The sequence below is a fragment of the Coregonus clupeaformis genome, chromosome 4 (genome assembly GCF_020615455.1).
Source record: "Coregonus clupeaformis isolate EN_2021a chromosome 4, ASM2061545v1, whole genome shotgun sequence".
Taxonomy (NCBI): Eukaryota; Metazoa; Chordata; class Actinopteri; order Salmoniformes; family Salmonidae; genus Coregonus; species Coregonus clupeaformis.
The window spans coordinates 23,510,711-23,538,567 of NC_059195.1; the positions used below are offsets into that span (position 1 = coordinate 23,510,711).

At 45.4% G+C, this 27,857-nt stretch overlaps 1 protein-coding gene across 2 annotated transcripts; it reads left to right on the plus strand.

Annotated features, from left to right (window-relative positions):
• The first annotated feature begins 220 nt into the window (after positions 1–220).
• f5 (coagulation factor V) lies at positions 221–26,378 on the plus strand. Of its 2 annotated transcripts, none has more exons than XM_041868501.2 (24): positions 221–453; positions 1,135–1,217; positions 4,851–4,973; positions 5,852–6,064; positions 6,193–6,363; positions 6,627–6,848; positions 7,321–7,486; positions 7,740–7,920; positions 8,090–8,392; positions 8,617–8,764; positions 9,030–9,242; positions 9,440–11,624; positions 11,790–11,958; positions 12,141–12,377; positions 12,883–13,102; positions 13,323–13,502; positions 14,025–14,141; positions 14,357–14,428; positions 20,531–20,616; positions 24,152–24,307; positions 24,582–24,726; positions 25,198–25,349; positions 25,473–25,655; positions 25,829–26,378. In XM_041868501.2, the coding sequence occupies exons 1-24, from the start codon at positions 287–289 to the stop codon at positions 25,976–25,978; spliced, it is 6,042 nt and encodes a 2,013-aa protein (XP_041724435.2). In that variant the 5' UTR covers positions 221–286; the 3' UTR covers positions 25,979–26,378. The 2 variants fall into 2 exon arrangements, with proteins under 2 accessions (XP_041724435.2, XP_041724436.2); XM_041868502.2 differs by having other exon boundaries at positions 25,832–26,378.
• Positions 26,379–27,857: the final 1,479 nt, after the last annotated feature.

A 27,857-nucleotide genomic window follows, 5' to 3' on the forward strand; every position in this document is an offset into this window, starting at 1 on the left:
GAGTGTCATCTCCAGTGCATAGTAACATGTGTGAAGGAAATTACTTCACTGGGAGTGACTAACAGTAAATCACATGGTTTCAATTAACAAGATTTAAAAAAAATATTTTGGAACACTGCGCAATGCCCTGGCTGGGACTTGTGTGTGTGTGTGTGTGTGTGTGTCTCTGTGTGCTCTTGTTTCTGTGTCCTGTGATAAAGCACAGAGTGGACTCTTCTTGTCAGATCACAGTTTCCTGCCATCCAGAACAGACAGACTGTCCACACCTGGAGTTCCAACCCCAGATATGAGGCTTCATTCCTGGGAAGGGACTCACCGTCTCCTGCCTCTCCTGGTGCTCTTCTCGGTTCTCTTGTCCCACACTACAGCAGAGCAGCACTCAGACAGGAAGAGATACTACTATATTGCTGCAGTGAACATAGATTGGGACTACACATCTAATGGACCACACAGGTAAAACTAAAACAACATATTTCAATAGTTTTATATGAGATTTCCTATATTCCTTTTTTTTTCTGTGACCTTTTTTCTTTGTGTTGGGTCCTGCATGTGAAGTTGACACTCTTTGGCCTCGCTAAGAGTAGTGTTAATTCAAGTGTTTGGCACATGCTGTTGACTACATGACAGATTTACTGAGTTGATCTGGCTCTTGTCTTCTTGGAGGGTGTACCGTGTAATTGTTTGATCTGGTGTATAGGTCATGATAGCACCACAGTGCTCTCTCACTTTTGTTCCACTGAATGGAACATGGGACAAAATGAAACCTTACTGTTCTTTCTTTATATCATTGTGTATATGTCAAGTATCTCTATCAATTATGTGAAGATTACAGTCTGGTTAGAAGGCAATATTGTCCTCATTGGAAAAAGTTAGGCTTTAATAATTATGTTTTATGTTTTAACGTAAACTCAATACATTTACAATCTCCAGTCAATTCATTTTGACAAGTTCTTGATTATTATCACCTTTATGATGTGAACCGAGATTGTGGAATATGAAAGGATGTACATCATAATTATGTATTTAACTTACTGAATTATGTGTAGAATTTGTCTTTCTATATCATCCACTGTGTGTTTATCATTGGGTCCTTTTCTGTTCATTCACTATTTGTGTTTTTCCATTGTTGTCTAGGTCTGGCCCCTCCTATAAGAAAGTGGTTTACAGGGAGTATGAGGAGGGATTCAAGCAGGCCAAGACCCATCCTTCCTGGTTAGGTAAATTATGTTTATGCTTTGGCGTTTTCACCGTTGTCGGGTAAATGATGTGTAGGGTCAGGGCTATCCCACATACAGTCTGTCTTTCATTAGTGAATGTTCCTGTTTCCCCATACAGTCACAACCCCACCTCAAGTTCCATCATGACTGATAAACACAATAAACATGGAAAGATAGATTTACTCCTTTCTGCATGTACTGTATGTGTGTCTTTCGGAGTGGTTGGAATAAAGAGGAACTTACATTTCCGTTGGACCTTCTTCTCCATCTTCTTTTCTGACCGAATGACAATGTATCATGTTGAATGATGAATTTAATTTCTGTTATAGCATCAATGGTGTGAATTTAACTCTGAAAGTGTAAAATGTACACTATTGTCAATGAACATATGAGTCCCACTGAACTGGTATTAAAATAATAATTTTGAAAGTGTTAAAGATTTAACTCTGTTGCAGTGTTTCCCATTTTACTTTTAAAATGTTCATAACACTTGATTTGGTGTAAACTGGACTCCCTTTGCTTACTGCTGACTCTGTTACACTTTCTCAGTGTAAGGAATTAACACCTGTAGTTTTACAGTAAATCATTTTTGGGTGTTGTTTAAAAACTGTATGGTGTAAAGTCTAATTTTCATATTTCCCAGGATGCCTTTTCTTTTTGAGTAAATTGTAGAGTTAACACCCATGACTGTATTTGTTAGTGACAGAGACATGGTTGATTAATTATTTCCTATGGTTTTCACCAAGTGAGTTCCTGGGCAAATGTTATCATTAAAATGTAACTATAACAATACATTACATATATCATAAGGCCTTACTTATTGGCCTACTTGATGGCCTAGTTTTACCCCAACACAGTGGTGTTAGGAAACTTCGGGTTTACAGGCCACAGCAGGCCTGCACGTCACATTATGCTGGCTTGCAAAGTGATATTTAATACCTATTGGAATCCAGCCAGAGTTAAGATATCCAACAGTTGGAATTTGTATTCACCTGCGCCCTGCATTCAGAATGACTTTCAGGATTAAGAGATTTCATGAAAAACACTACCTAAACCATTTATACTGGAACAACCATTTCAGTAACAGGCACAATACATCTAACTGATTGGATTAGTTTAGATTTTTTTTATTATTATTTATCTTTGTGTAGCATAAGATTAAGCACAGATATATATATATATATATTTTTAAAAAAACTGCAGTAGCATTTTGGGAAATATGATAATGATAGGTGTGGTTTTGATGGGACTGTTTAAATCTCCACAGTATAAAACAATATCTCTGGTTATTAACACCAACACTGAGTGTTAGTGTCACTCTTACAGTGTGAATTTAACTCCCGAATCAACAGTATACATTTTATACTGAAAAATAAACACTGGCCAATTTGCTGTGTGTTATAGCGCCTTTAGTCGCAAAGTGCTTTGCATTGTATGGGATAATATGGAGTCCACCACCACTAAATTGTAGAAAAAGTACTTTTTCTTCCATGACTAACTACCAGGAAGTTCAAAGGACCGGCTGAGTGGGTGGGGAGCTATTATTCATGAGCTCTTTGAAACACCTATGTCAAGCAACTTGGATGCAGTGAGTAGTGTTGCAGTAAAATCATCATGTACATTTGGTGATACACAAAGCAACTCAAACATTGCAATTGCATAATTTTTTTTATACATCTCCCATTTGGCATGTTTCTTGCGATGTGGTTCACAGAAGCACTGACGTATGTGTTGACTTGACAACTGCGTCAGAGTTTTGAACTACCCTTCCCTCCCTTTTGTTCCAAGTTGGCTGAAGACTAGCAAACACAGTAACTAGCAAACACCAAACACAGATGAAACGGGAAACATATAAGTATCTTTGCCATAGATGAACAGGGTAAACTTTTATTTTGCTGACACCCTACAGTCAAATTTTGACACCAGTAGAGTAGCTATAGAGCTATATAAACCACTCCCCTCTGCAAAGACGCTTTCTCTGATGTTGGTTACAAGGTGTTTGACATAGGGGAGGGGACCAGTAACTTTTACATCAAACTTTATCAATGTAGAAGCAACAGTCATTTTCCATACTTTGTTCATCATACTTGATGATAAAGCGATTGTGGGGGCTGTTTTGTTAGACTTCAGTGTGGCTTTGACATTATCGATCATAGTCTGTTGCTGGAAAAACTTATGTGTTATGGCTTTACACCCTCTGCTATATTGTGGATAAAAGACTTACCTGTCTAACAGAACACAGAGGCTGTTCTTTAATGGAAGCCTCTCCAACAAAATCCAAGTAGAATCAGGAATTCCCCAGGGTAGCTGTCTAGGCCCCTTACTTTTTTCAATCTTTACTAACGACATGCCACTGTCTATGTATGCGGATGACTCAACACTATACATGTCAGCTCCCACAGCAACAGAAATGACTGCAACACTTAACAAAGAGCTGCAATTAGTTTCAGAATGGGTGGCAAGGAATAAGTTAGTCCTAAATATTTCAAAAACTAAAAGCATTGTTTTTGGGACAAATCATTCACTAAACCCTAAACCTCAACTAAATCTTGTAATGAATAATGTGGTAATTGAGCAAGTTGAGGAGACTAAACTCCTAGGAGTAACCCTGGATTGTAAACTGTCATGGTCAAAACATATTGATACAACAGTAGCTAGGATGGGGAGAAGTCTGTCCATAATAAAGCTCTGTTCAGCATTCTTAACAGCATTATCAACAAGGAAGGTCCTACAGGCCCTAGTTTTGTCACACCTGGACTACTGTTCAGTCGTGTGGTCAGGTGTCACAAAGAGGGTCTTAAGAAAATTGCAACTGGCACAGAACAGGACAGCACGGCTGGCCCTCAGATGTACACAGAGAGCTAACATGAATAATATGCATGTCAATCTCTCCTGGCTCAAAGTGGAGGAGAGATTGACTTCATCACTACTTGTATTTGTGAGAAGTATTGACATGTTGAGTGCACCGAGCTGTCTGTTTGAACTACTGGCACACAGCTCGAACACCCATGCATACCCCACAAGACATGCCACCAGAGGTCTCTTCACAGTCCCCAAGTCCAGAACAGACTATGGGAGGCGCACAGTACTACATAGAGCCATGACTACATGGAACTCTATTCCACATCAAGTAACCCATGCAAGCAGTAAAATTAGATTTAAAAAACAGATAAAAATACACCTTATGGAACAGCAGGGACTGTGAAGCAACACAAACATAGGCACAGACACATGCATGCAAACACACGATAACATACGCACTATACACATTCGTACACATGGATTTTGGGTTGTAGATATTTGGTAGTAGAGTAGGGGCCTGAGGGCACACACTTAATATGTTGTGAAATCTGTTGTAAATGTATTTCATGTTTTTAAAAAATTTATAACTGCCTTAATTTTGCTGGACCCCAGGAAGAGTAGCCTTGGCAGCAGCTAATGGGGATCCATAATAAATACAAATACAAATAAATACAAATACTTTGATCTGGTTTCATCCAAATGTCATCATATTTCATGAAAAACATGATTTTGACTGTTCAGAAAAGTAACAGAATTTAAGAAAAGTAACCAAATTAGCAGCAAGGACATCCCTCTCAACCAATATGTTTTTGTTGTTGTTGTGTTTTGCAGGGCTCCTTGGGCCCACCATCCGTGGTCAAGAGGGAGAGACCATCGTGGTCATGTTCAAGAACATGGCGGATAGCCCTTACAGCCTCCACGCCCACGGGATCGCTTACGGGAAGCAGTCAGAGGGTGGGTACCAACCAATGATGTCATCTGTATTAACTGGCCTATCAGAGCTCAGTGGTGGCTACTTTTAAATTGGGATTTATTTGACAGGTATTCCCACTAAATGTTCTCTTCCAGAATTCTACAGATATCATTTATTAAAATCTGTCGGAAATGTCCAACAACTTACAGGGTTAGCCATGGTTGGTGTCATCATGGCTGTGGTAGCTATGTGGTAACAGTGAGGTATCCTATCCCAGACAGATTCACCCATCCTGTGGCCTAGACAGCCATTGATGTGGTTGGAAAAGGGGACTTGGATGTTATTCATTCAGTTAAGTACACATGTTAGGCAGTTAAGTACACATGTTAGGCAACACAAGCAGCTGTGTTTGGCCTTTTCATTAATATTAACCAGGACAGACAGATTAACATACCAGACAGTACTAAAGTCCAAAAGGATACTCTCTAAAACCTGTGGAAATCCATGATTTCCCCTAATACAGCTTTGGGGGGGTTGAGAGATGAGTTTTGTAAGTGCACAGGATGTAGAATTATTACTCTTTAATTAATGCTTAACTCAAAATTAATTGTGACATTGCAAGGTTATGTAATATTGTAACAAGATGGCAGTAAATAGACCTCTTAAATTCCCCAGATTTTCCCTGATTCTACTATTTTTTATTAAGATGGTTTGCATATTTTGGAGATCAGTCATTTGTTAAATGTTAACTGGGGTCACTGTAAATTGTAAATGTATTTAGAGTATATGTGCATCAGGCCAGGTGACCAAGTTTTAACCTTGTACAACATCAAGACAAATTCTGATCATTGAATGGCAATAAAGTTATTTCTCTTTCTGCTTTATTTCAGTATTATGAACCAAACATGTCTCCCTTTAGGCTCCCTGTACTTTGACAACACGTCTCAGTTTGAGAAGGAAGATGATGCGGTGCCCCCTGGAGGTGAACACACATACTACTGGGAGGTGACATCAGACGTGGTCCCCCGGGCCGCAGACCCCTCCTGTCTTACCTACACCTACCTCTCCCACTTTGACATTGTCCAGGATTACAACTCAGGACTGATCGGCACCCTGCTCATCTGTAAAGCAGGTATGTAAATGTTAATGTAAAATGTATGAGACATATTCCTGATTTTTTTTGCTTCAAGTACCAAAACATCCATGTCAGTAAGTAACCAGAAAGAAATCAACTGAACTACCCTTTGTACCTCCCTCCAGGTAGCCTTGACGTGTCTGGAGAACAGGTGTTGTTCCACCAGGAATACGTCTTCCTCATGGGGGTGTTGGATGAGAGTAGGAGCAGGTACAAGCCAAAGATGGACAGTGCCACTGCCACTCAAAGCCACATCAAACACACCATCAATGGATACACAAATGGATCAGTGCCAGGTCAGTCAATCAGATCTCATCATTCTGAGTTCTGCTGATATCTGCAGATAAGGGTTGTTGTGCTTTAAGTAGTTTAGGTTGTCTGCTTTAGTTGTTCCATCCCAGCTGGTTATTTGTTGGAACTATTGCTTCCACCTAATCCTTACTCAGATTCTATAGTTATAGGGCGTGTAGAGGGCTCATTCCTGGTATTTCAAAGTCTGTCCCCCTCCCCCTCCCCGTCTTCTCTCCATCTCCTCCTCCTGTCTCTCCCTTCCCCCCAGGTCTGACTGTCTGCGCCCACACCTCTGTCAGCCTGCACCTGGTGGGGATGAGTTCGGAGCCTGAGCTGTTCTCAGTGCACATCAACGGGCAGGTCCTGCAGCAGGCCGGACATCGGGTCTCCTCAGTGGGCCTGATCGCTGGCACCGCCACCAGCGCCAACATGACCGCCGTCAACACGGGCCGCTGGCTCCTCTCCTCACACACCAGCAAGCACCTGGAGGGTACGTGTCAATGGCTTTACGTCAAAGGGTGCCAAAACAGTTATTCGGCTGTCCCAATAGAATAACCCTTTTTGGTTCCAGGTAGAACTCCCTTGGGTTCCATGTAGAACGCTCTGTGGAAAGGATTTTACATAGAACCGAAAAGAGTTCTACCTGGAACCAAAACATTTTTATTTAAAGGGTTCTCCTTTGGGGACATCCGAAGAACCGTTTTAGGTTCTAGATAGCACATTTTCTTCTAAGAGTGTAGCTAGTATTATATTTGGTTATGGGTTCTGAGAATGTGTATGGTGTGAGATTTACTGTGATGGACCGCAGAGCAGATTTACGTTTATTCAGATGTATTGTAGTGTATTGACATTTTCAAATGCACTTTGAATCAAGTTTGATTGATTGAATGTTTAATGTTCTATTCCCAACATGTTAAATCAACATGACCCTCCTGAACAAACAAACTTCTCTGCTGTTGTAGCTGGTATGCATGGCTTTGTGGAAGTGAGGAGCTGCGAGGGCTTTAACCCTCCCAAACGTAAACTGACCCTCAAGCAGAAACGAGAGAGCCAGGAGTGGACCTATTATATCGCAGCTGAGGAGGTTGTCTGGGACTACGCACCAAACATGCCAGAATACATTGATGGGTAAACAGCTATACAGATATTTATTGACTTACTCATTTCACTTCACTTTAGCCCACAATTATTTATATATCTAAACTTAATTCAGCCAATTTAGAATTGGGAACAAATTCAGCCTAATACAGTAACAGATAATACCATCGTTGTATTTGTGACATGCTCGCCACTTTGACATTCTCCATTAATCTGTTGACTAGTCTCAGTGTGACCTGACTTGCTGTGACATCACATCCTCTTCTCTTACTGTTCCTCTCAGGGACTTCAAGTTCAAGTACCTGAAGCAAAGCCCGGAGCGTATAGGCCAGAAGTATAAGAAGGCAGTGTACACGCAGTACAAAAATGCCAGGTTCACTGAGAGGGCAGAGAACAAACAGAGGAAGATGGAGGAGGGCATCATTGGCCCTGTCATCAGGGCGCAGATCCATGATGTCATTAAGGTGAGACACAAATGTTCTATTTTCATATGCCCACTTTTTTCATGTGCCCAATTCTTAAGTTGTGTAAGATGTGTATTCTACCTTCTTCTCCATGTATGAACACTACACTGTGTGTCCACAAGTGTCTTTTGCCAGTGCCCTCTCAAGCATCTTTTCCCCACATTCACAGATTGTCTTTAAGAACATGGCCACACGACCGTACAGCATCTACCCACACGGACTGACCATCGACAAGGCAGCAGAGGGGGCCAACTACCCAGCAGGAGGTAACCAGACCCATGGGGTTCAGCCTGGTGAGACGCATATCTATGTGTGGGAGGTGATCGAGGAGAATGAACCTTTGGCAGGCGACTCGCAATGCCTGACACGTATGTACCACAGTGCAGTGAACACACCCCGAGACATCGCCTCAGGCCTAGTAGGACCTCTGCTCATCTGCAAGAGCCAGTCCCTCGACAAGAGGAATGTGCAGGTACTACACTGATACTACTTCTACTCAATTACTAATACATTACTTCTAAGGACCATGCAGGTACTATACTATACTACTGCTACTTCATTACTACTACTGCACTACTAGAACATTTTACTTCTACTACATATGTACTGGAACTGGCCTCTCTTCTCTACTAATTTAATTCAATGTACTTTTACAGATTTTGATGTACAGTGTTAAATGAAGCTTTGTCTCTGCAGCTGAAATCAGACAAAGAACAGCATGCCATGTTTGCTGTTTTTGACGAGAATAAGAGCTGGTATCTAGATGACAACATTGCATCGTACAGTGAAACAGCAAAGGTCAAGAAAGAAGACCCAGACTTCTATAAATCAAACATTATGCATAGTGAGTATCACTCCCCTTCACCAATAAAATTCATACGTTAGAGACAGCAATGGTCTGGTACAGCCAGAAGAGTATTGAAATTGAAAAAACTGATCATATACTAAATCTTTCCTCCTATCTGGAATGCACTCCACATAGAAGATTCACATTCATAAAAATCAACTGCCTATAACTGTCAAAAACTGTGCTTCATATACAGAATAATAATTTTCTCAAATTTGACCACTTCCTTTATTGACTTAAATGGTACCATTTCCTCCCCCAGCGATTAACGGTTACGTGTTCGAGAGTGGTCAGCTGCTGGGCTTCTGCAATGGTGAGATCGTGACATGGCACGTGTCCAGTGTTGGAGTGCAGGACTACATCCAGACTGCAACCTTCTACGGTCACACTTTCGACTTGAACGATCACACTGAGGACTTCCTCAGCCTGTTCCCCATGACTGGAGAGACCATCACCATGAACATGGATAACATTGGTGAGTCAGCGGTTAATGGGTTAACTGACCATACACTCAACTCCCAAACCTCTAACCTCTAACCCTTGATTCTACAAGATACAATAGATAGGTTAGTGGTGGAAATTGCATTGCAAGCACAATACAGGATGAAGATGATGTATTGTGTATCTTTTTGTTAGGATTCAAAGACTAAATGTGGTCTGTTCCTATGTTAGGTATTTGGCTGCTTGCTTCCCTGAACTCCCATGAGACCACCAAGGGGATGCGTGTGAAGTTCAGAGACGTGGAGTGCTACCGAGACTACGTCTATGAATACGAAGACGAGACGGGGATGGAGACGGAGACAGAGACGGGCAGAGACGGGACGAAGGGCAGTGCTGTCTTCTCCATCTGGAAACCCATGGATATCAACAAGGCCAAAGAGGAGGATAAGAAGGATGAGGTGATAGAGAAAAAGAAAAAGGTGGAGATTGACGATTATACAGCGGGCTGGGCTGATTTGCTGGATCTTAGGTCAATCAAGAAAAAGACAAATGAGACGGACGTGGAGATGTTGGATTTCTCTATGTTCAACTACGATAGCGTTGATGTGCCCGATCCCGATGGAGACGCGAACGCAAACCCCACCTCATCCTCTTATGATGCACCGACTAACACATCATTGGCTGAGAGGGAGCCGATTGATGGAGGCAACTTTACGAACAAGAGCATCATTGAGAATGCAACAGAAGCGCTGAACTTTACTACAGATCAGTTAGACTCAAGTCTTAACAGCTCCTCAATGGCTGAGACAGAAGCAAAGAACATAACAGTTCTTAACAACAGTTTATCAATTACAGACTTCAACATCATTTCAGGAAGTACCAATAGTACAGCAGTTACAGCAACCGAAGCCTCACCAGGTCCGTTCAACAATAGCTCAAAGGCTGAGAGAGAGAGAGTGATACAAATCAGAGGTGATTGGACCACTGTGAATAGCACCTCAAAAGTTGAAGCATTAGTGGAAGAGTTAGAGGAAAGGATTACTCGAGGCGATGTCTTCTCTTACTCTGTGCCTCTTTCCGACCCCTCTTTCATCAGTACAGAAGAGAACAGGGGGACTGATGGCAAGGATATTGTACTCCTGGGCAGAGAGCCTACAACTGCTTCAGCCAATGAAAACGGTAAAGCTTCAAATTCATCTCTAAATATAACCAACCAATCGGAGAGTGTGATGAGTGCTGAAGTTGCAGAGTTAATTTTTATCCTAGTGGAAGAACACAACATGACCAACTTTGACTTTGAAACTGAGGAAAGTGGTAACATAACTGTGAACGGTTCATTGCACACCAACACCACCACTGAGCAAGGAAATGGTACCTATTTATTTGAAGCCACTTCTACAACTGACAACTCCAGCAGTGGGGTGCCACAAAATGGCAAACAACCATCAGACATTGAAACATTCTCTGACATAGTGCCCAAACAAAATGGTACAGCAAACACTTCTGGTTTGAACCACTGGAATTCATCAGAGGAGACTAGTTCTGAGAGTAAAAATAACGTTACTGTGCCAGATGTCGTGGTAGAGTTGTCCTCAGAAAGCTCAGAATTCTCTAATGAGACTACTGATGCTAATCCTGGTGCGGCCAACCTGTCACTGTCAACCAATCAGCAGCCAGACAGCAGCTTGGAGGAGATTCTATCCCAGAGTTCCGAGAGCTCTAAGGAGGAAGTGGTAATCTACCTGAGAAACAACAGGAGTGAGTTCATCCGCACCATCTCCGTTGACCTGCAGGGGGAGCACTGGGGCTATGAGGGGACACTCGAGATGGTCCCCATGGAGATGCCAGATCACATTACGAAATATGTTGGAAACGAGCTCCTAGATCCGCCAAATACATTGGAACCAAGCCCAAATCCAGAAACGCGGAAACCCAACATCAAGGTCGTCCACCGCAGACAAAGACCCCGTAAGGGCTATGCCATGAAAACCAAGAAGAAGAAGGAGTACAAGCCCCAGCGTCCAAGAGGCCGCAGTTTCTCCCCCAGGGGGTTCAAACCCCCTCCCATCACCGGTATAACCCCCAGAGGGACCCGACCCATTTCCAGCGAGGAGGACTTCTCAAACAAAGCCATTGTGATCGGCGTGCCACGACCCGACTTCAGCGACTATGAGATTTATGTCCTGAATGAGGGCGGTGATGACCCGGATGCCGTCCTAGACATGGCAGCGGTTAGTGCTGCAGAGGAGTATGAGTACGTCGACTACATTGACCCATACAAAGAGAAGGAGGACATGCAGGACCTAACTCTGGATGAGAATGCAAAATATTTCCTAAAAATGGCGGGAGATAACGTGAGGACATACTTTATTACCGCAGAGGAGGTGCAGTGGGACTACGGGGGCTACGGACAAAGGTAAGGACAAAATAGGGGATAGGGCTGAGGTCAGGGATGTATTGGGCAAATGTAATGTCTCTTGTTTATTGTTCTATGTGCTCAAATTAGAATTTTCTGACTGGAATTATGCATACCTTCTTTTTTGTTCAATAAAACCTTTGTCTTTCGTCTCTCCCACAACAGGAGGCATGATAAGCCAGAGAAAACCGACAGGCCTACAAGATTCTCCAAGGTAGTGTTCCGAGGTTACCTGGACAGCACGTTTAGCACGCCGGACATCCGAGGAGAGATGGACGAACACCTGGGCATCCTGGGGCCAGTCATCAAGGCAGAGGTTGGACAGACCATAATGGTAAGACAGGAAACCCTGAGGGCAGAAAACCTAACTACCTTTTGCTAACTTTTGCATGAATCTACTGTAGGTGAGTTGTGCCCATGATCATGAATAATGGACCATCTAATCAAACTGATGTTACTGGTCTGTAGGTATGAAGGTATTTTTCAGGAAATTAAATGTGTGTCCTTGGTCTGTAGGTATTTTTCAGGAACCTGGCCAGCCGCCCGTACTCCTTGCACGCCAATGGGGTTTCCTACACCAAGCAGACAGAGGGGTTGTCCTACGAGGACGAGTCCAAGCACTGGTACAAGTATGACAACGAGGTCCAGCCCAACACAACATACACGTACCTCTGGAAGGTCAACGCCAATGTCGGGCCCACCGGAGACGAGTCTGACTGTCGCACCTGGGCCTACTACTCTGGGGTTAACCCTGTGAGTAAACACTTACCTTCTCAAATCAAATCAAATTTTATTGGCCACATGCGCCGAAACAACAGGTGCAGACATTACAGTGAAATGCTTACTTACAGCCCTTAACCAACAGTGCATTTATTTTTAATAAAACAGTAAAATAAAACAACAACAAAAAAGTGTTGAGAAAAAAAAGAGCAGAAGTAAAATACAATTACAGTAGGGAGGTTATATATACAGGGGGGTACCGGTGCAGTCAATGTGCGGGGGCACCGGCTAGTTGAGGTAGTTGAAGTAATATGTACTGTTCTGATGGTTTAGTTAACATAGCTGATACAACATCACTATTTTCTATGTATAGTCCCTTTTGTGCTTCTAAGATATTTCATGTGACAACTCTGTGTTGACATGTGATGTCTTGTCCTCTGAGGTACCTCCTACACTAACCTGGTGTGTCCTTGTGATCTGTTGAGAGATATTCCAATAATCTAGTGTTTGATTGTTTGTTATTGCTCATCTCATTCAGGAGAAAGATATAAACTCTGGTCTGATTGGGCCATTGCTGGTGTGTCGTAAGGGCACTCTTAGCAGGAAGGCAGTGGACATGAGGGAGTTCATGCTCCTCTTCATGACCTTCGATGAGTCCAAGAGCTGGTACTACGAGAAGAACCATGAGATAGTGCAGAGGAAGAACAAACGAGCCAGGGTGATGGAACCTGACTTCAGAGATAACCTCAAATTCAGCGGTAGGCACCTTCTAATCTAACAAAAATGTGACTAAATGATTTGTGATGGTAGGATAACTGACTAGTGGGTCATGGCTGGTCCCTCCTGGATCAAGTCTTGATTTTAGATTTTTTGTTGTAAAATCAAGGTATGAGTAATGAACAACAGAGACAAAATAACAAAACAGAGATTGTTTAATCATACATTTCTTGTGGGGTTGTGTGTATGTGTGGGGGGCAGCCATCAACGGAATCATCTTCAGTCTGAAGGGTCTGAGGATGTACACTAACCAGACGGTCCGCTGGCACCTCTTCAACATGGGCTCTCCCAGAGACCTCCACAGTGTCCACTTCCACGGCCAGACCTTCCTCCACAAACAGACCAGGGACCACACCCAGGCTGTCTACCCACTGCTGCCTGGTGAGAATTTTACTGAATGGATGGATGGATGGTTTACATGTTTTGTCACATTTATGTGACCCATCCCTACTGTTGGGGCAAAATGGTTCTAATGCTATGTAAATGCTTGAGTTGAAAAGTATTATATGTACTGTATGTATTTGAGTGGAAAAACACTGTTGTTTAACTTAGTCACGTAGGCTGTGAGAACTGATTAGAACCTGTTCTTGTTTGTACAATGCTTTAAAGAAGTGGAGCCAAGTCGGCTCTCTCGTGTAAACACGAGAGATAGAGAGAGCCAAGTCGGCTCTCTCTATCTCTCGTGTAAACTTGCCTCCCCATAGGAGAGGCAAGCAGCTTTTTGTATAGAATAAGTATATAATGACAGTGTGACTGTATCCTTTGAGTTCCTCTCCGGTTTATCCTGAGTGTGATCCTTGCAATTGCTTGAATAAACTCTTATTAACTGGATAATGACCCCTACCTGATCCTTGGAAAGAGTTTTCCTCAACACTACTAATCTGCTCTGGTTTTGTTTCCCAGGGGGCTTTGCGACTCTGGAGATGTTGCCGTCCAAGCCTGGGCTGTGGCAGCTGGAGTCAGAGGTTGGACTCTCCCAACAGAGGGGGATGCAGACCCTCTTCCTGGTTCTAGATAATAGTACGACCCACTCAAAAGCACTTATGCTTATGGTACCACTTTCTCAATGCCACATGTTACATCAAAGGTGTGATGTCCATCTCAACTCCTAGAGAGTCATTTTTACTGCTAGTGTCAATGCTTTTTGAGTGAATTGATTCAAGCCAAGTCATATCAATAGTCATTATCCCAAAGAATCAATCCCATAATAAAATCTATTTTTGTGTGTTTTCCAGAGTGTTACCATCCACTGGGTCTAATTTCTGGGAGCGTCAAAGACAACCAGATCACAGCGAACGACAAAAGAGGTATCCCTCCACTCAGTATCCCTCTGTCCCGCATACCTCCACTCTGTATCCCTCCACCCACCAGATGTTGACTGTAAGTCGCTTTGGATAAAAGCGTCTGCTAAATGGCATATTAATTAATTATTAATTAATCAGAAATAATACTGCCAACTGACATTTGATTATTGACTTTAACTAGCTTCCCAAGCTAGATGTCCTTCCGCAATGCTTTTACTTTTACTGCTGAAAAGCAACATCCCAAGTATAAATACAGGAAAGTACACACACTAAAGGATAAAAATGTAACGATCCCGGCAGTCTGAGTCGGGTCCTGTCTGGTGACTAGTTTTTCCTGTTCGTGATCTCCAGTTTCCCGAGGGTTCGGGAACGCTCCGGGGAGCTCTCTTGTTTTCCGCACCTGCATCCCATCAGCAATCTGCACACCTGGTCCTGATTATCACCCTTCTTAGGCTCTGGCCAAACATCCAGTTCCTGCCGGATCGTTAGCCATGAACATCTCTCACCCGGAACCTTCACCCAACCTCTGCCTGATGGTCGGCGGCTGCCGAGCCATGTCTGGACCTACCCCTGCACCCTCAACAACCCATCCACGCCACCCGCTCTGTCCCTGGATTATTCAGCCTCACTCGGGAGTCAATTAATAAACACTCACCTTTTCCTCTAAGTACCTTGTCCTGGTCTGCTTCTGGGTTCTGGCGTAATATACCGTGACAGAACGATCCGGCCAGTTATGAACCCAGCGGACCTGGACTCTGTTCGCCATGCCATTACCCATCAGGAGAAGATGTTGGGCCATCATAGCACGGTACTACAGGAGATCGCGTTGTCAGTTCGGAACCTTTCTACCGGTCTGACGGAGGTCCAGAACCAACGCAAGTTTCCGGTGGAGGATCCACTACCGGTTTCCCCCATCTCGCCTGCCGCTTCGGGAGCTGTGTCCTTCCGTGAGCCCGAGGTTCCGGCGCCGGATAGATATGAGGGGGAGCTGGGAAGATGCCGTTCCTTCCTTATGCAGTGTGGATTAGTGTTCGATCTACAGCCCTACTCTTATGCCACAGACAAGGCTAGGATAGCCTTTGTGATTGCGTTGCTGCGTGGTCGAGCGCTGGAGTGGGCTTCAGCCGTTTGGGAACGACAAGACCCCTGCATGGCTTCATACCAGGGGGTTCACGGCCGAGATGAGGAAGCTCTTCGACCATTCCGTCCGAGGGAGGGACGCAGCTAGGCGCCTGTTTTCGCTTCACCAAGGAACTCGCAGCGTGGCCGACTTCGTGATCGAGTTCAAGACGTTGGCTGTGGAGAGTGGGTGGAACGAGGAGTCTCTGCAAGCGGCCTTTTACCAGGGTCTGTCGGAGCAGCTCAAGGATGAGTTGATCTCCTATCCGGAGCCTAGTGACCTGGACAGCTTGGTAGCCTTGTCTATTCGGGTGGATAATCGAGTCCGAGAGCGAAGGAGGGAGAAGCAATGGGGTCCGTCCAATCGATCAGCTTCTCAGTTCCCAGTCGGGTCGGGTGGTGGACCAGAACACGTCGATCATTCTCCTCCACAATGGATTAGTGGAGAGGTCCTCTCTCCCGATTCTGAACCCATGCAAGTGGGGCGGCACGGGTTAACCAAGGAGGAGCGTCAACATAGACGTCAGACCAACTGCTGCCTCTACTGTGGTAGCTCGGGACATTACATCTCCACCTGTTCCCGGCGGTCGTCAAACTGCCCGGCTCGCTAAAGTTGGGAGGACTTTTAGCGAGCCAGTTTCAACCTCTCAGTACCTCTGTCAGACCCCGTTTCCCGGCTACCCTTGTGAACAGGAATCAGAGCTTAGCGCTTAACGCTTTTATCGATTCAGGTGCCGATGGAAGCTTTCTTGATGCCGAGTTGGTGGAACAGCTGGGGCTTTCCAAGGAGCAATTGCCGGAAGCCATTGAAGCGACCACTCTGAACGGCAGTAGTCTGGCACGTATCACGATGAGGACTGAACCGGTTAAGATGCGGTTGTCGGGGAATCATTCTGAGATGATTTCATTCTTCATTCTGCCGTCTTCCCATGTTCCTCTGGTCCTTGGATACCCCTGGCTGAAGGAACACAATCCCACGTTCGATTGGGTGACGGGCAAGGTAACGAGTTGGAGCCTTGATTGTCATGCTAACTGTCTCAAGACTGCCTGCCCCCATTCGGTTCCCAGTCAGGTGATTGAGGCTAAACCCCCAGATTTGTCCCTGGTTCCCGAGACATATCACGATTTGGGGAAGTTTTCAGTAAGCAGAAGGCTCTGTCACTCCCTCCCCACCGACCATATGATTGTGCCATCAACCTGGTCCCTGGAGCTGTCTACCCCAAGGGAAGGTTATACAGTATCTCCCGACCTGAACGTGAGGCGTTGGAGACCTACATCAAGGAGTCCCTAGCTGCTGGTCTCGTTGCCCCTCGTCATCACCCCTGGGGGCAGGATTCTTCTTTGTGGGTAAGAAGGATGGCTCTCTTCGACCGTGTATTGATTATCGGGGTTGAATGACATCACGATCAAGAACAAGTATCCCCTGCCCTTGATGAGTTCTGCCTTCGACTCCTTACAGGGTGCTACGGTGTTCACCAAGCTAGACCTACGCAATGCGTATCACCTGGTCCGGATCAGAGAGGGGGACGAGTGGTTGACGGGTTTCAATACACCGATGGGTCACTTCGAGTATCAGGTGATGCCGTTTGGACTGACCAATGCTCCAGCGGTATTCCAGAGTATGGTGAACGACGTCCTGAGAGATATGATCGGTCTCTTTGTGTTTGTTTACCTGGATGACATTCTGATCTTCTCGAAGGAACCTTCCGACCACGTCCAGCATGTCCGGCAGGTTCTGCAGCGATTGTTGGAGAATCGCCTGTTCGTGAAGGCCGAGAAGTGCGAGTTTCACGCCCACACGACATCCTTTCTCGGGTACATCATCTCCAGGGGAGAGATTAGGATGGACCAGGAGAAGGTTAGAGCGGTTCTGGAATGGGTCCAGCCCGGTACGAGATTGCAGCTCCAGAGATTTTTGGGGTTTGCGAATTTCTACCGCAGATTCATCCGGGATTACAGCCGTGTGGCCGCTCCGTTAACTGCCTTGACTTCCAGTATCAGGACCTTCAAGTGGAATCCGGAGGCGGATCGAGCGTTTCTGGATTTGAAGAGGCGATTCACCAACGCACCGATTCTCTCTCAACCGGACACGGCCCGTCAGTTCGTCGTTGAAGTGGACGCGTCTGATGTGGGAGTTGGCGCCATCCTGTCGCAGCGATGCTCCACGGACAGTAAACTCCATCCCTGCGCCTACTACTCTCGTCGCCTTTCGCCTGCGGAGAGGAATTACGATGTGGGTAACCGGGAGCTTCTCGCGGTGAAACTTGCCTTGGAGGAGTGGCGCCACTGGTTGGAGGGGGCGGAGCAACCGTTTATTGTCTGGACTGACCACAAGAATCTTGCTTACGTGCAATCGGCTAAACGTCTCAACTCCCGTCAGGCCAGGTGGGCGTTGTTTTTCGGACGATTCAAGTTTGCCCTGACGTTCCGACCTGGATCTAAGAACGGCAAGGCGGACGCCTTGTCCCGGATGTTCTCCAAGACGGAGGAGAGTGGGTCCAAGACCGAGACAATCCTCCCCCGGAACTGCGTCGTGGGAGCAGTTATGTGGAAGATTGAGGAGGAGGTGCTGGCGGCCCTTCGGACTCAGCCCGGTCCGGTAACGGTCCACCCGGTCGGTTGTTTGTGCCTGAGTCGGTTCGTCCTGCTGTCCTCAAATGGTCCCACGCCAGCAAGATGGCTTGTCACCCTGGCGTGGCTCGGACAATGGCGTTTCTTCGCAGACGTTTTGGTGGCCTGCCATGGCCGAGGATACTCGGGGGTTTTGTTGCTGCCTGTCCAGTGTGTGCGCAGAATAAGAGTACCAATCGGCCCAGCTCTGGACTACTTCACCCCCCTTCCTATTCCCGGCGACCATGGTCGCATCTGGCCCTGGACTTCGTCACGGGGTTGCCCGCTTCTGAGGGGAACACGGTCGTTCTGACGATCGTGGACAGATTCAGCAAGTTCGCCCACTTTGTGCCTATTGCCAAGCTTCCCTCTGCCTCGGAGACGTCCGAGATCCTGGTTAGGGAGGTTTTCAGGGTCCACGGGTTGCCCAGTGATATCGTTTCCGACCGTGGCCCTCAGTTTACCTCTGCTGTCTGGAAGTCCTTCTGTTTGGCCATTGGAGCTACAGTCAGTCTCACATCTGGTTTCCACCCCCAATCCAATGGTCAGGCGGAGAGAGCCAACCAGAAGATGGAATCCACGCTACGCTGTCTGGTCTCTTCCAACCCCACCTCCTGGGTCTCTCAGTTGCCTTGGGTTGAGTATGCCCACAATACTCTCCCTACATCTGCCACTGGGATGTCTCCCTTCCAGTGCCTGTATGGCTACCAACCTCCCTTGTTCCCTTCTCAGGAGAAGGAGCTCTCAGTGCCTTCTGTTCAGGCCCATATTCGTCGTTGCCACCGGACCTGGCATCGGGCCAGAAAGGCACTCCTTAGAGTTTCGGACCGGTATCAGCTCCAGGCGAATCGTCGCCGGATTCCCGCTCCCACCTACACCATCGGAGATAGGGTCTGGTTGGCCACACGGGATCTTCCTTTACGGACTGAGTCTAGGAAGTTGTTACCGAAGTTCATTGGTCCGTTTGTGGTGGAGAAGGTGATCAATCCAGTGGCAGTTCGACTCAAACTACCGAGGACGCTCAGAGTCCATCCCACCTTTCATGTCTCCTGCCTCAAGCCTGTCTTCCTCAGTCCTCTGTTGCCTCCTCCGCCTCCTCCTCCTCCTCCTCGGATGATCGGAGGTGGTCCTGCCTACACGGTGCGTCGCATCATGGATTCCAGACGGCGGGGCCGGGGTTTCCAGTATCTCGTGGACTGGGAGGGGTATGGTCCTGAAGAGAGGAGTTGGATTCCGCGGCGACAGGTCCTAGATGCTGACCTCATCAGTGATTTCTACCGCCTCCATCCTGGCGCTCCGGGAGGTCCGCCCGGTGGCGTTCAGTCGGAGGGGGGTACTGTAACGATCCCGGCAGTCTGAGTCGGGTCCTGTCTGGTGACTAGTTTTTCCTGTTCGTGATCTCCAGTTTCCCGAGGGTTCGGGGAACGCTCCGGGGAGCTCTCTTGTTTTCCGCACCTGCATCCCATCAGCAATCTGCACACCTGGTCCTGATTATCACCCTTCTTAGGCTCTGGCCAAACATCCAGTTCCTGCCGGATCGTTAGCCATGAACATCTCTCACCCGGAACCTTCACCCAACCTCTGCCTGATGGTCGGCGGCTGCCGAGCCATGTCTGGACCTACCCCTGCACCCTCAACAACCCATCCACGCCACCCGCTCTGTCCCTGGATTATTCAGCCTCACTCGGGAGTCAATTAATAAACACTCACCTTTTCCTCTAAGTACCTTGTCCTGGTCTGCTTCTGGGTTCTGGCGTAATATACCGTGACAAAAAAAATGTTTTGAACAAAATAGTGTTTTTTAGACACAACTGCAAACTACTTTGAAACAAAAGTGAACATCTCACACACATGGTTATGGGCTTAAAAAGAAGAAGATGTCAAATATGGAGTTGAAATGCATAACATTTTGAGTTTGCATCCCAATATTACACTTGATATACATCACATAAGACTGAAATGTAACAAAACCGTTTGAAACAGAAACACCAGATTTTCTGCGTTTTATTTTATTTTATGTTTATTAATGATGAAATTATGAAAAATATTAATAACATTCCACCCATGAGGCCACTAGGTCATTTGACTGCAGGAAAGGGCTACGTGAGGTGAAAAGGAGACTGGAGTGCCACTTTAACAGTTGCAGTGTTTTACCCAGAGGATGCTGGTTGGAGGAGCTATAGGAGGATGGACTCATTGTAATGGCTGGAATGGAATAAATGGAATGGTATCAAAAACATAAAACATATGGAAACCACGTTTGACTCCGTTCCATTCATTCAATTCCAGACATTACAATGAGCCTATCCTCCTATAGCTCCTCCCACCAGCATCCTCTGGTTTCACTCTCTAACTAACTTATTTCTCCTTATGCAGGCTACTGGGAGCCCCATCTGGCCAGACTGAACAACCAAGGCAAATACAATGCATGGAGTACAGACAAGACAGGCAGCTGGATACAGGTACATAACCTCACCTGCCAGGGAATACATGTGGTGTCTGCAATATTATGTAGCTGGTGAGCAGTGAGAATGTATTCCTCAAAGTTGCCTACAGGTGGGAGCATAATCATATCATTACAGCGTCTTTGTGGGGATACCCTCTGTTGATGGCGCCGGAGAAATGGCGCCGGAGAGGATGGCTGCCGTTTTACAGCCCTCTAACCAATTGTACTATTATGTGTGTTTTTTCGCGTTATTTGTAATTTATTCTGTACATAATGTTTCTGCCATCGTCTCTTATAACCAAAAAGAGCTTCTGGATATCAGGACAGCGATTACTCACCTCGTATTGGACGAAGATTTTTTCTTCAACGAGTCGGACGCGAAGGATATCCTACAGACACCCGACAAGGCCCAAATCCCCGTCATTCACAGGAGAAAGATACGGAGATATCGTGGACGTAGGTCAGGGTGCCTTGTAAGGATCCGACGGCGAGCGAGTAAACTGCCTCTTCCATCAATCCTATTAGCCAATGTTCAATCATTTGAAAATAAATTAGATGACCTAAGATCACGGTTATCTTACCAACGGGACATTAAAAACTGTTATATCTTATGTTTCACCGAGTTGTGGCTGAACGACAACATGGACAACATACAGCTGACGGGATATACGCTACATTGGCAGGATAGAACGGCTGACTCCGGTAAGACAAGGGGTGGGGTCTGTGTATATTTGTAAACAACAGCTGTTGCACAAAATCAAATACTAAGGAAGTCTCGAGGTTTTGCTCGCCTGAGGTAGAGTATCTGTAAGCTGTAGACCACACTATTTACCAAGAGAGTTTTCATCTATATTTTTCATAGCTGTCTATTTACCACCACAAACCAATGCTGTCATTAAGATTGCAGTCAATGAGCTGTATAAGGCCATAAGTACATAGGAAAACGCTCATCCAGATGCAGCGCTCCTAGTGGCCGGGGACTTTAATGCAGGGAAACTTAAATCCGTTCTACCTAATTTCTACCAGTATGTTAAATGTGCAACCAGAGGAAAAAAAACTCTAGACCACCTTTGCTCCACACACAGAGACGCATACAAAGCTCTCCCTCGCCCTCCATTTGGCAAATCTGACCATAACTCTATCGTCCTGATTCCTGATTATAAGCAAAAACTAAAGCAGGAAGCACCAGTGACTCGGTTAATAAAAAAGTGGTCAGATGATGCAGATGCTAAGCTACAGGACTGTTTTGCTAGCACAGACTGGAACATGTTCTGGGATTCTTCAGATAGCATTGAGGAGTACACCACATCAGTCAATGGCTTCATCAATAAGTGCATCGATGACATCGTCCCCACAGTGACAGGACGTACATACCCCAACCAGAAGCCATGGATTACAGGCAACATCCGCACTGAGCTAAAGGGGTATAGCTGCCGCTTTCAAGGAGCGGGACTCTGACCCGGACGCTTATAAGAAATCTCGCTATGCCCTCCGACGAACCATCAAACAGGCAAAGAGTCAATACAGGACTAAGATTGAATGGTACTACACCGGCTCTGACGCTCGTCGGATGTGGCAGGGCTTTAAAACTATTACAGACTACAAATGGAAGCACAGCCGTGAGCTGCCCAGTGACACAAGCCTACCAGACAAGCTAAACCACTTCTATGCTCGCTTCGAGGCAAGCAACACTGAAGCATGCATGAGAGCACCAGCTGTTCCGGATGACTATGTGATCACGCGCCCCGTAGCCAATGTGAGTAAGACTTTTAAGCAGGTCAACATTCACAAGGCCGCAGGGCCAGACGGATTACCAGGACGTGTACATGTGCTGACCAACTGGCAAGTGTCTTCACTGACATTTTCAACATGTCCCTGACTGAGTCTGTAATACCAACATGTTTCAAGCAGACCACCATAGTCCCCGTGCCCAAGGACACTAAGATAACCAGCCTAAATGACTACCGACCCGTAGCACTGACGTCTGTATCCATGAAGTGCTTTGAAAGGCTGGTCATAGCTCACATCAACATCATTATCCCAGAAACCCTAGATCCACTCCAATTTGCATACCACCCCAACAGATCCACAGATGATGCAATCTCTATTGCACTCCACACTGCCCTTTCCCACCTGGACAAGAGTGACACCTACGTGAGAATGCTATTCATTGACTACAGCTCAGCGTTCAACACCATAGTGCCCTCAAAGCTCATCACTAAGCTAAGGATCCTGGGACTAAACACCTCCCTCTGCAACTGGATCCTGGACTTCCTGACGGGCCGCCCCCAGGTGGTAAGGGTAGGTAACAACACATCTGCCATGCTGATCCTCAACACGGGGGCCCCTCAGGGGTGTGTGCTCAGTCCCCTCCTGTACTCCCTGTTCACCCATGACTGCATGGCCAGGCACGACTCCAACACCATCATTAAGTTTGCCGACGACACAACAGTGGTAGGCCTGATCACCGACAACGATGAGACAGCCTATAGGGAGGAGGTCAGAGACCTGGCCGTGTGGTGCCAGGATAACAATCTCTCCCTCAACGTGATCAAGACAAAGGAGATGATTGTGGACTACAGGGAAAAAAAAAGAGGACTGAGCACGCCCCCATTCTCATCGACGGGGCTGTAGTGGAACAGGTTGAGAGCTTCAAGTTCCTTGGTGTCCACATCACCAACAAACTATCATGGTCCAAACACACCAAGACAGTCGTGAAGAGGGCACGACAAAGCCTATTCCCCCTCAGGAGACTGAAAAGATTTGGCATGGGTCCTCAGATCCTCAAAACGTTATACAGCTGCACCATCGAGAGCATCCTGACTGGTTGCATCACCACCTGGTATGGCAACTGCTCGGCCTCCGACCGCAAGGTACTACAGAGGGTAGTGCGTACGGCCCAGTACATCACTGGGGTCAAGCTTCCTGCCATCCAGGACCTCTATACCAGGCGGTGTCAGAGGATGGCCCTCAAAAGTGTCAAAGACTCCAGCCACCCTAGCTTCTCAACAGCTTCTGCCCCCAAGCCATAAGACAACTGAACAGCTAATCATTGCTACCCGGACTATTTGCACTGCCCCCCCCCACCCCCACCCCACCTTTTTACGCTGCTGCTACTCTGTTAATTATTTATGCATAGTCACTTTAACTCTACCCACATGTACATATTACCTCAACTAACCGGTACCCCCCTGTATATAGCCTCCCTACTGTTCTTTTATTTTACTTCTGCTCTTTTTTTCTCAACACTTTTTTGTTGTTGTTGTTTTATTTTACTTTTTTATTAAAAAATAAATGCATTGTTGGTTAAGGGCTGTAAGTAAGGATTTCACGGTAATGTCTACACCTGTTGTATTTGGCGCATGTGGCAAATAACATTTGATTAGATTAGATTTGATGTGGGGTCACATGAGTGTCATGCCTTGGGCCCTGAGTATTTCCTGACCCTGTAAACCTGATAGGCGAGGTTTATGTGTCTCAACTTATGCCTGGGTGGTGATACCCATTTGGTGACACCTGTAGTGATGCCTACTGTGACAATTGACCTGTAGGTAGACTTCCAGAGGCCCGTGGTGATCAGTCAGGTAGCGACACAAGGCGCCAAACAGATGTTCTCCTCCCACTACATGGTCAACTACACCATATCCTACAGCACGGACAAGAAGAAGTGGATCTACTACAAGGGAGACAGCAACGAGTTTAGGATGGTGAGGAGTACACCTATAGAACAGCAGGGTTGGAGAGCAATGGAATACATGTAACGGGATTATGTATTTTCATTCTAACATTGCTGTTATTATAGTTATATGTATTGCGTTATATTTACATTTTCAAAAATCAGAGATACTTCTGGTAATATTAAATTATACTTTTGATAGATACTTTCAAATGTGTTCATTGCTATGACTGCTAAATATACAGAGAAACAGTACATATGACTATAAATGTATTTAATCCAAATGTTGTTCTTCCATTCTCCAGACGTTCACCGGTAACAAGGAAGCTCATCAGGTGAAGGTCAACACCTTCTTCCCTCCCCTGATTGGTCGGTTTATCAGACTTCACCCTCTCCACTCGTACAACTCGCCCATGGTCCGCATGGAGTACTATGGCTGTGAGCTGGACGGTGAGCGATGATGATGATGTTGTAGTCTCCCGAGTGGCGCAGTGGTCTAAGGCACTGCATCGCAGTGCTAGCTGTGCCACTAGAGATCCTGGTTTGAATCCAGGCTCTGTCGTACCCGGCCGCGACCGGGAGACCCATGGGGCGGTGCACAATTGGCCCAGGGTAGGGGAGGGAATGGCCGGCAGGGATGTAACTCAGTTGGTAGAGCATGGCGTTTGCAACGCCAGGGTTGTGGGTTCGATTCCCACGGGGGGCCAGTATGAAATTAAAAAATATATATAATAATAATAATGTATGCACTCACTAACTGTAAATCGCTCTGGATAAGAACGCCTGCTAAATGACGTAAATGTAAAATGTAAATGTTGTTGATAATGATGATGGGTAGCATTCCTACTGTTTAATGTTTGAGCACAAATATTTTCCAATAAACTTACAATAAAGTGAATGTAATCTAATTCCCTCCATCAGGTTGCTCAGTGCCCCTGGGTATGGAGAGCAGGCGGATAGAGGACCATCGTATCACTGCCAGCTCTACAGCCTCCAGCTGGTACTCTGGTTCCTGGCAAGCGTCACTGGCACGACTCAACACACAGGGCACCATCAACGCATGGCAGGCCAAGGTACGATAACACACACAGATCCACGTAGGCACATGTGCACACACACACATATGGACAAACTAATGTGGGCACACTCACCATTCCAGGTCAGTCATCCCTCTGTCCCCCCCTGTCCCTCCCCAGAATAACAACATGAACCAGTGGCTGCAGGTGGAGCTGGCCCAGGTAAAGAAGATCACAGGTATCATAACGCAGGGGGCCAAGTCCCTGAGCAAGGAGATGTACGTCATCTCCTACACTCTGGAGTACAGCGATGATGGACTATACTGGATCAAGTACACTGATTTTGATGACAACGTGTCAAAGGTAGGATTGTCAGGCAAAAGGGTTATGCGATGGTATTAAGAGTTGGTATAGAGGGTTATTTTACAGTCCTGCTGTTAATTCTTTATCCAAGCTATGTTATTGCTAATAAGTATTAATCTGATATTATTATTACATGAAGATTTCAAAATACTGACTGTCTTCCACTCACCCAGCAGAATTTCCCCGGCAACACGGATAACAACAGCCATGTGAAGAACTACATCTATCCTCCCATCTTCTCTCGTTTTATCAGAGTCATCCCTCAGAGCTGGAAGAACTCCATCACTCTCAGGATAGAACTGCTGGGTTGTGACTTTGAATGAGGGACACACACATCCAAGATGCAAGAATCTTGGGTGTGTGTGCAAGAATCAAATTTCTACTTTCACGCACATCCAAATGTCAGGTGCGTGCAGTAACCCAAACTATCACATAAATTATGAATTGATGTCAAAGGGAAATTTGAGGGAAATTTGAGTTATGTGCACATTTCTCAGATTGGGATTCAGCGCTTGGCTCATATAGGATACAGACAATAATACTGCTTTATACATAAGAAAGTTGCATAAAGCTCAGCAGATAGTAAAATACATATTGCAGTATGTCATCTTTATACTTTGTATTTTGTATCATAATTGAACATGAATGTAATGTAAATAATGTAAGTAGTACTCAGAGTATTTAATTAGTTTTTGCCAATAAAAAAATATATTGTTGCTCATATTTTGTCAGTCACTGTGCCTCATTCTAGGATTGTGGCACGTTGTATGAAACTGTGGAAGCATAAAACATACAGTACCTCCTATATAACAAACATACTTATTCCAATGCTTCTACCATGCTGTCATTTGGTCAAATTCTGAATTGACCCCAACCCTGAGTGAGTGAGCAGACAGAGAGAAAAGACCCCCTGTCATTGTAGGTGTGTGAACAGGAGAGATGTCCCAGCCCGTGGGGTGAAGGTGTCACCTTTTGCACCTCTGATAATCCCCTCTGTGGATCCCCTCGGAGCCCCAGAGTCAACAGCCAAGTGCAACTGCAAAAACAGGCCCTGTTTGTCCATTTGCCTGCCTGCTAAAAGAGACACCAGAGCTGTGAAAGTCTCAGCAATAGCTGGGTCTTCAAAAGAACCAGACAGGAGAGAGCTTTGAAACTGTCAAAATCAAATCAAATTTTATTCGTCACATGCTTCATAAACAACAGACGTAGACTAACAGTGAAATGCTTACTTACAGGCCCTTCCCAACAATGCACAGAGAAAGAAAATAGAGAAATAATATAAAAGTGATAATAAATACACAATGCAGTAACGATAACTTGGCTATATACACGGGGTACCAGTACCGCGGCAATGTGCAGGGGTATGAGGTAATTGAAGTAGATATGTACATATAACTAGGAATAGAGTGACTTACGGAAAAAACACATGATTTCACATGTGGAAAATCACATGATTTCACGTGACATTTCCATATGTTTTGTACATGTGGAATCATGTGAAACCATGTGGGGTTTTTTAACAATTCACGTGATTATGTCGATTTTCACATGTGAAATCATGTGAACAATGTGTTTTTGGAATACTTTGCATGTGATATTTCACATGAAGTTTCACATGTTGATAAAAACATGAGATTTCACAGGTGATACCCTGCAAACAAAAATCTGTTATGATACACACAGTGCTTTTAACATACAGTGTTTTCAACTTGGATTTGAACTCACAACTCCGTAGTTCACAAATTAGTAAGTTGAAAATCAATGTCAATGTAAAATTCACAGGAATTGTTGCTATTCACTCACTTAGCTGATGGTCGGGTAGGGAAGGGAGTATTATAGTGACTAGCTACAAATGAAATATGTTTTCACATGTGCTCACGTTGTCAAGTGTGTCATTTTATATTATCACATGTTGCTTCACATGTTGTCACGTTGTCACATGTTATCACATTAACTTCACATTAAATCACATGATCACATGAGATCACATGAGATCATGTCTTCACATGTGAAATTCATGGTTTTTCCATAAGGGATGAGGCAAAGATGTTAGTGCAAAAAGGGTCAATGAAGATAGTTAAATAGCTAACCAAATAGCTACCCAGACTAACTATTTAGTAGTCTTATGGCTTAGGGGTAGAAGCTGTTCAGGGTGTTAATGGTTCCAGACTTGGTGCATCTGTTCCACTTGCCGTGCAGTAG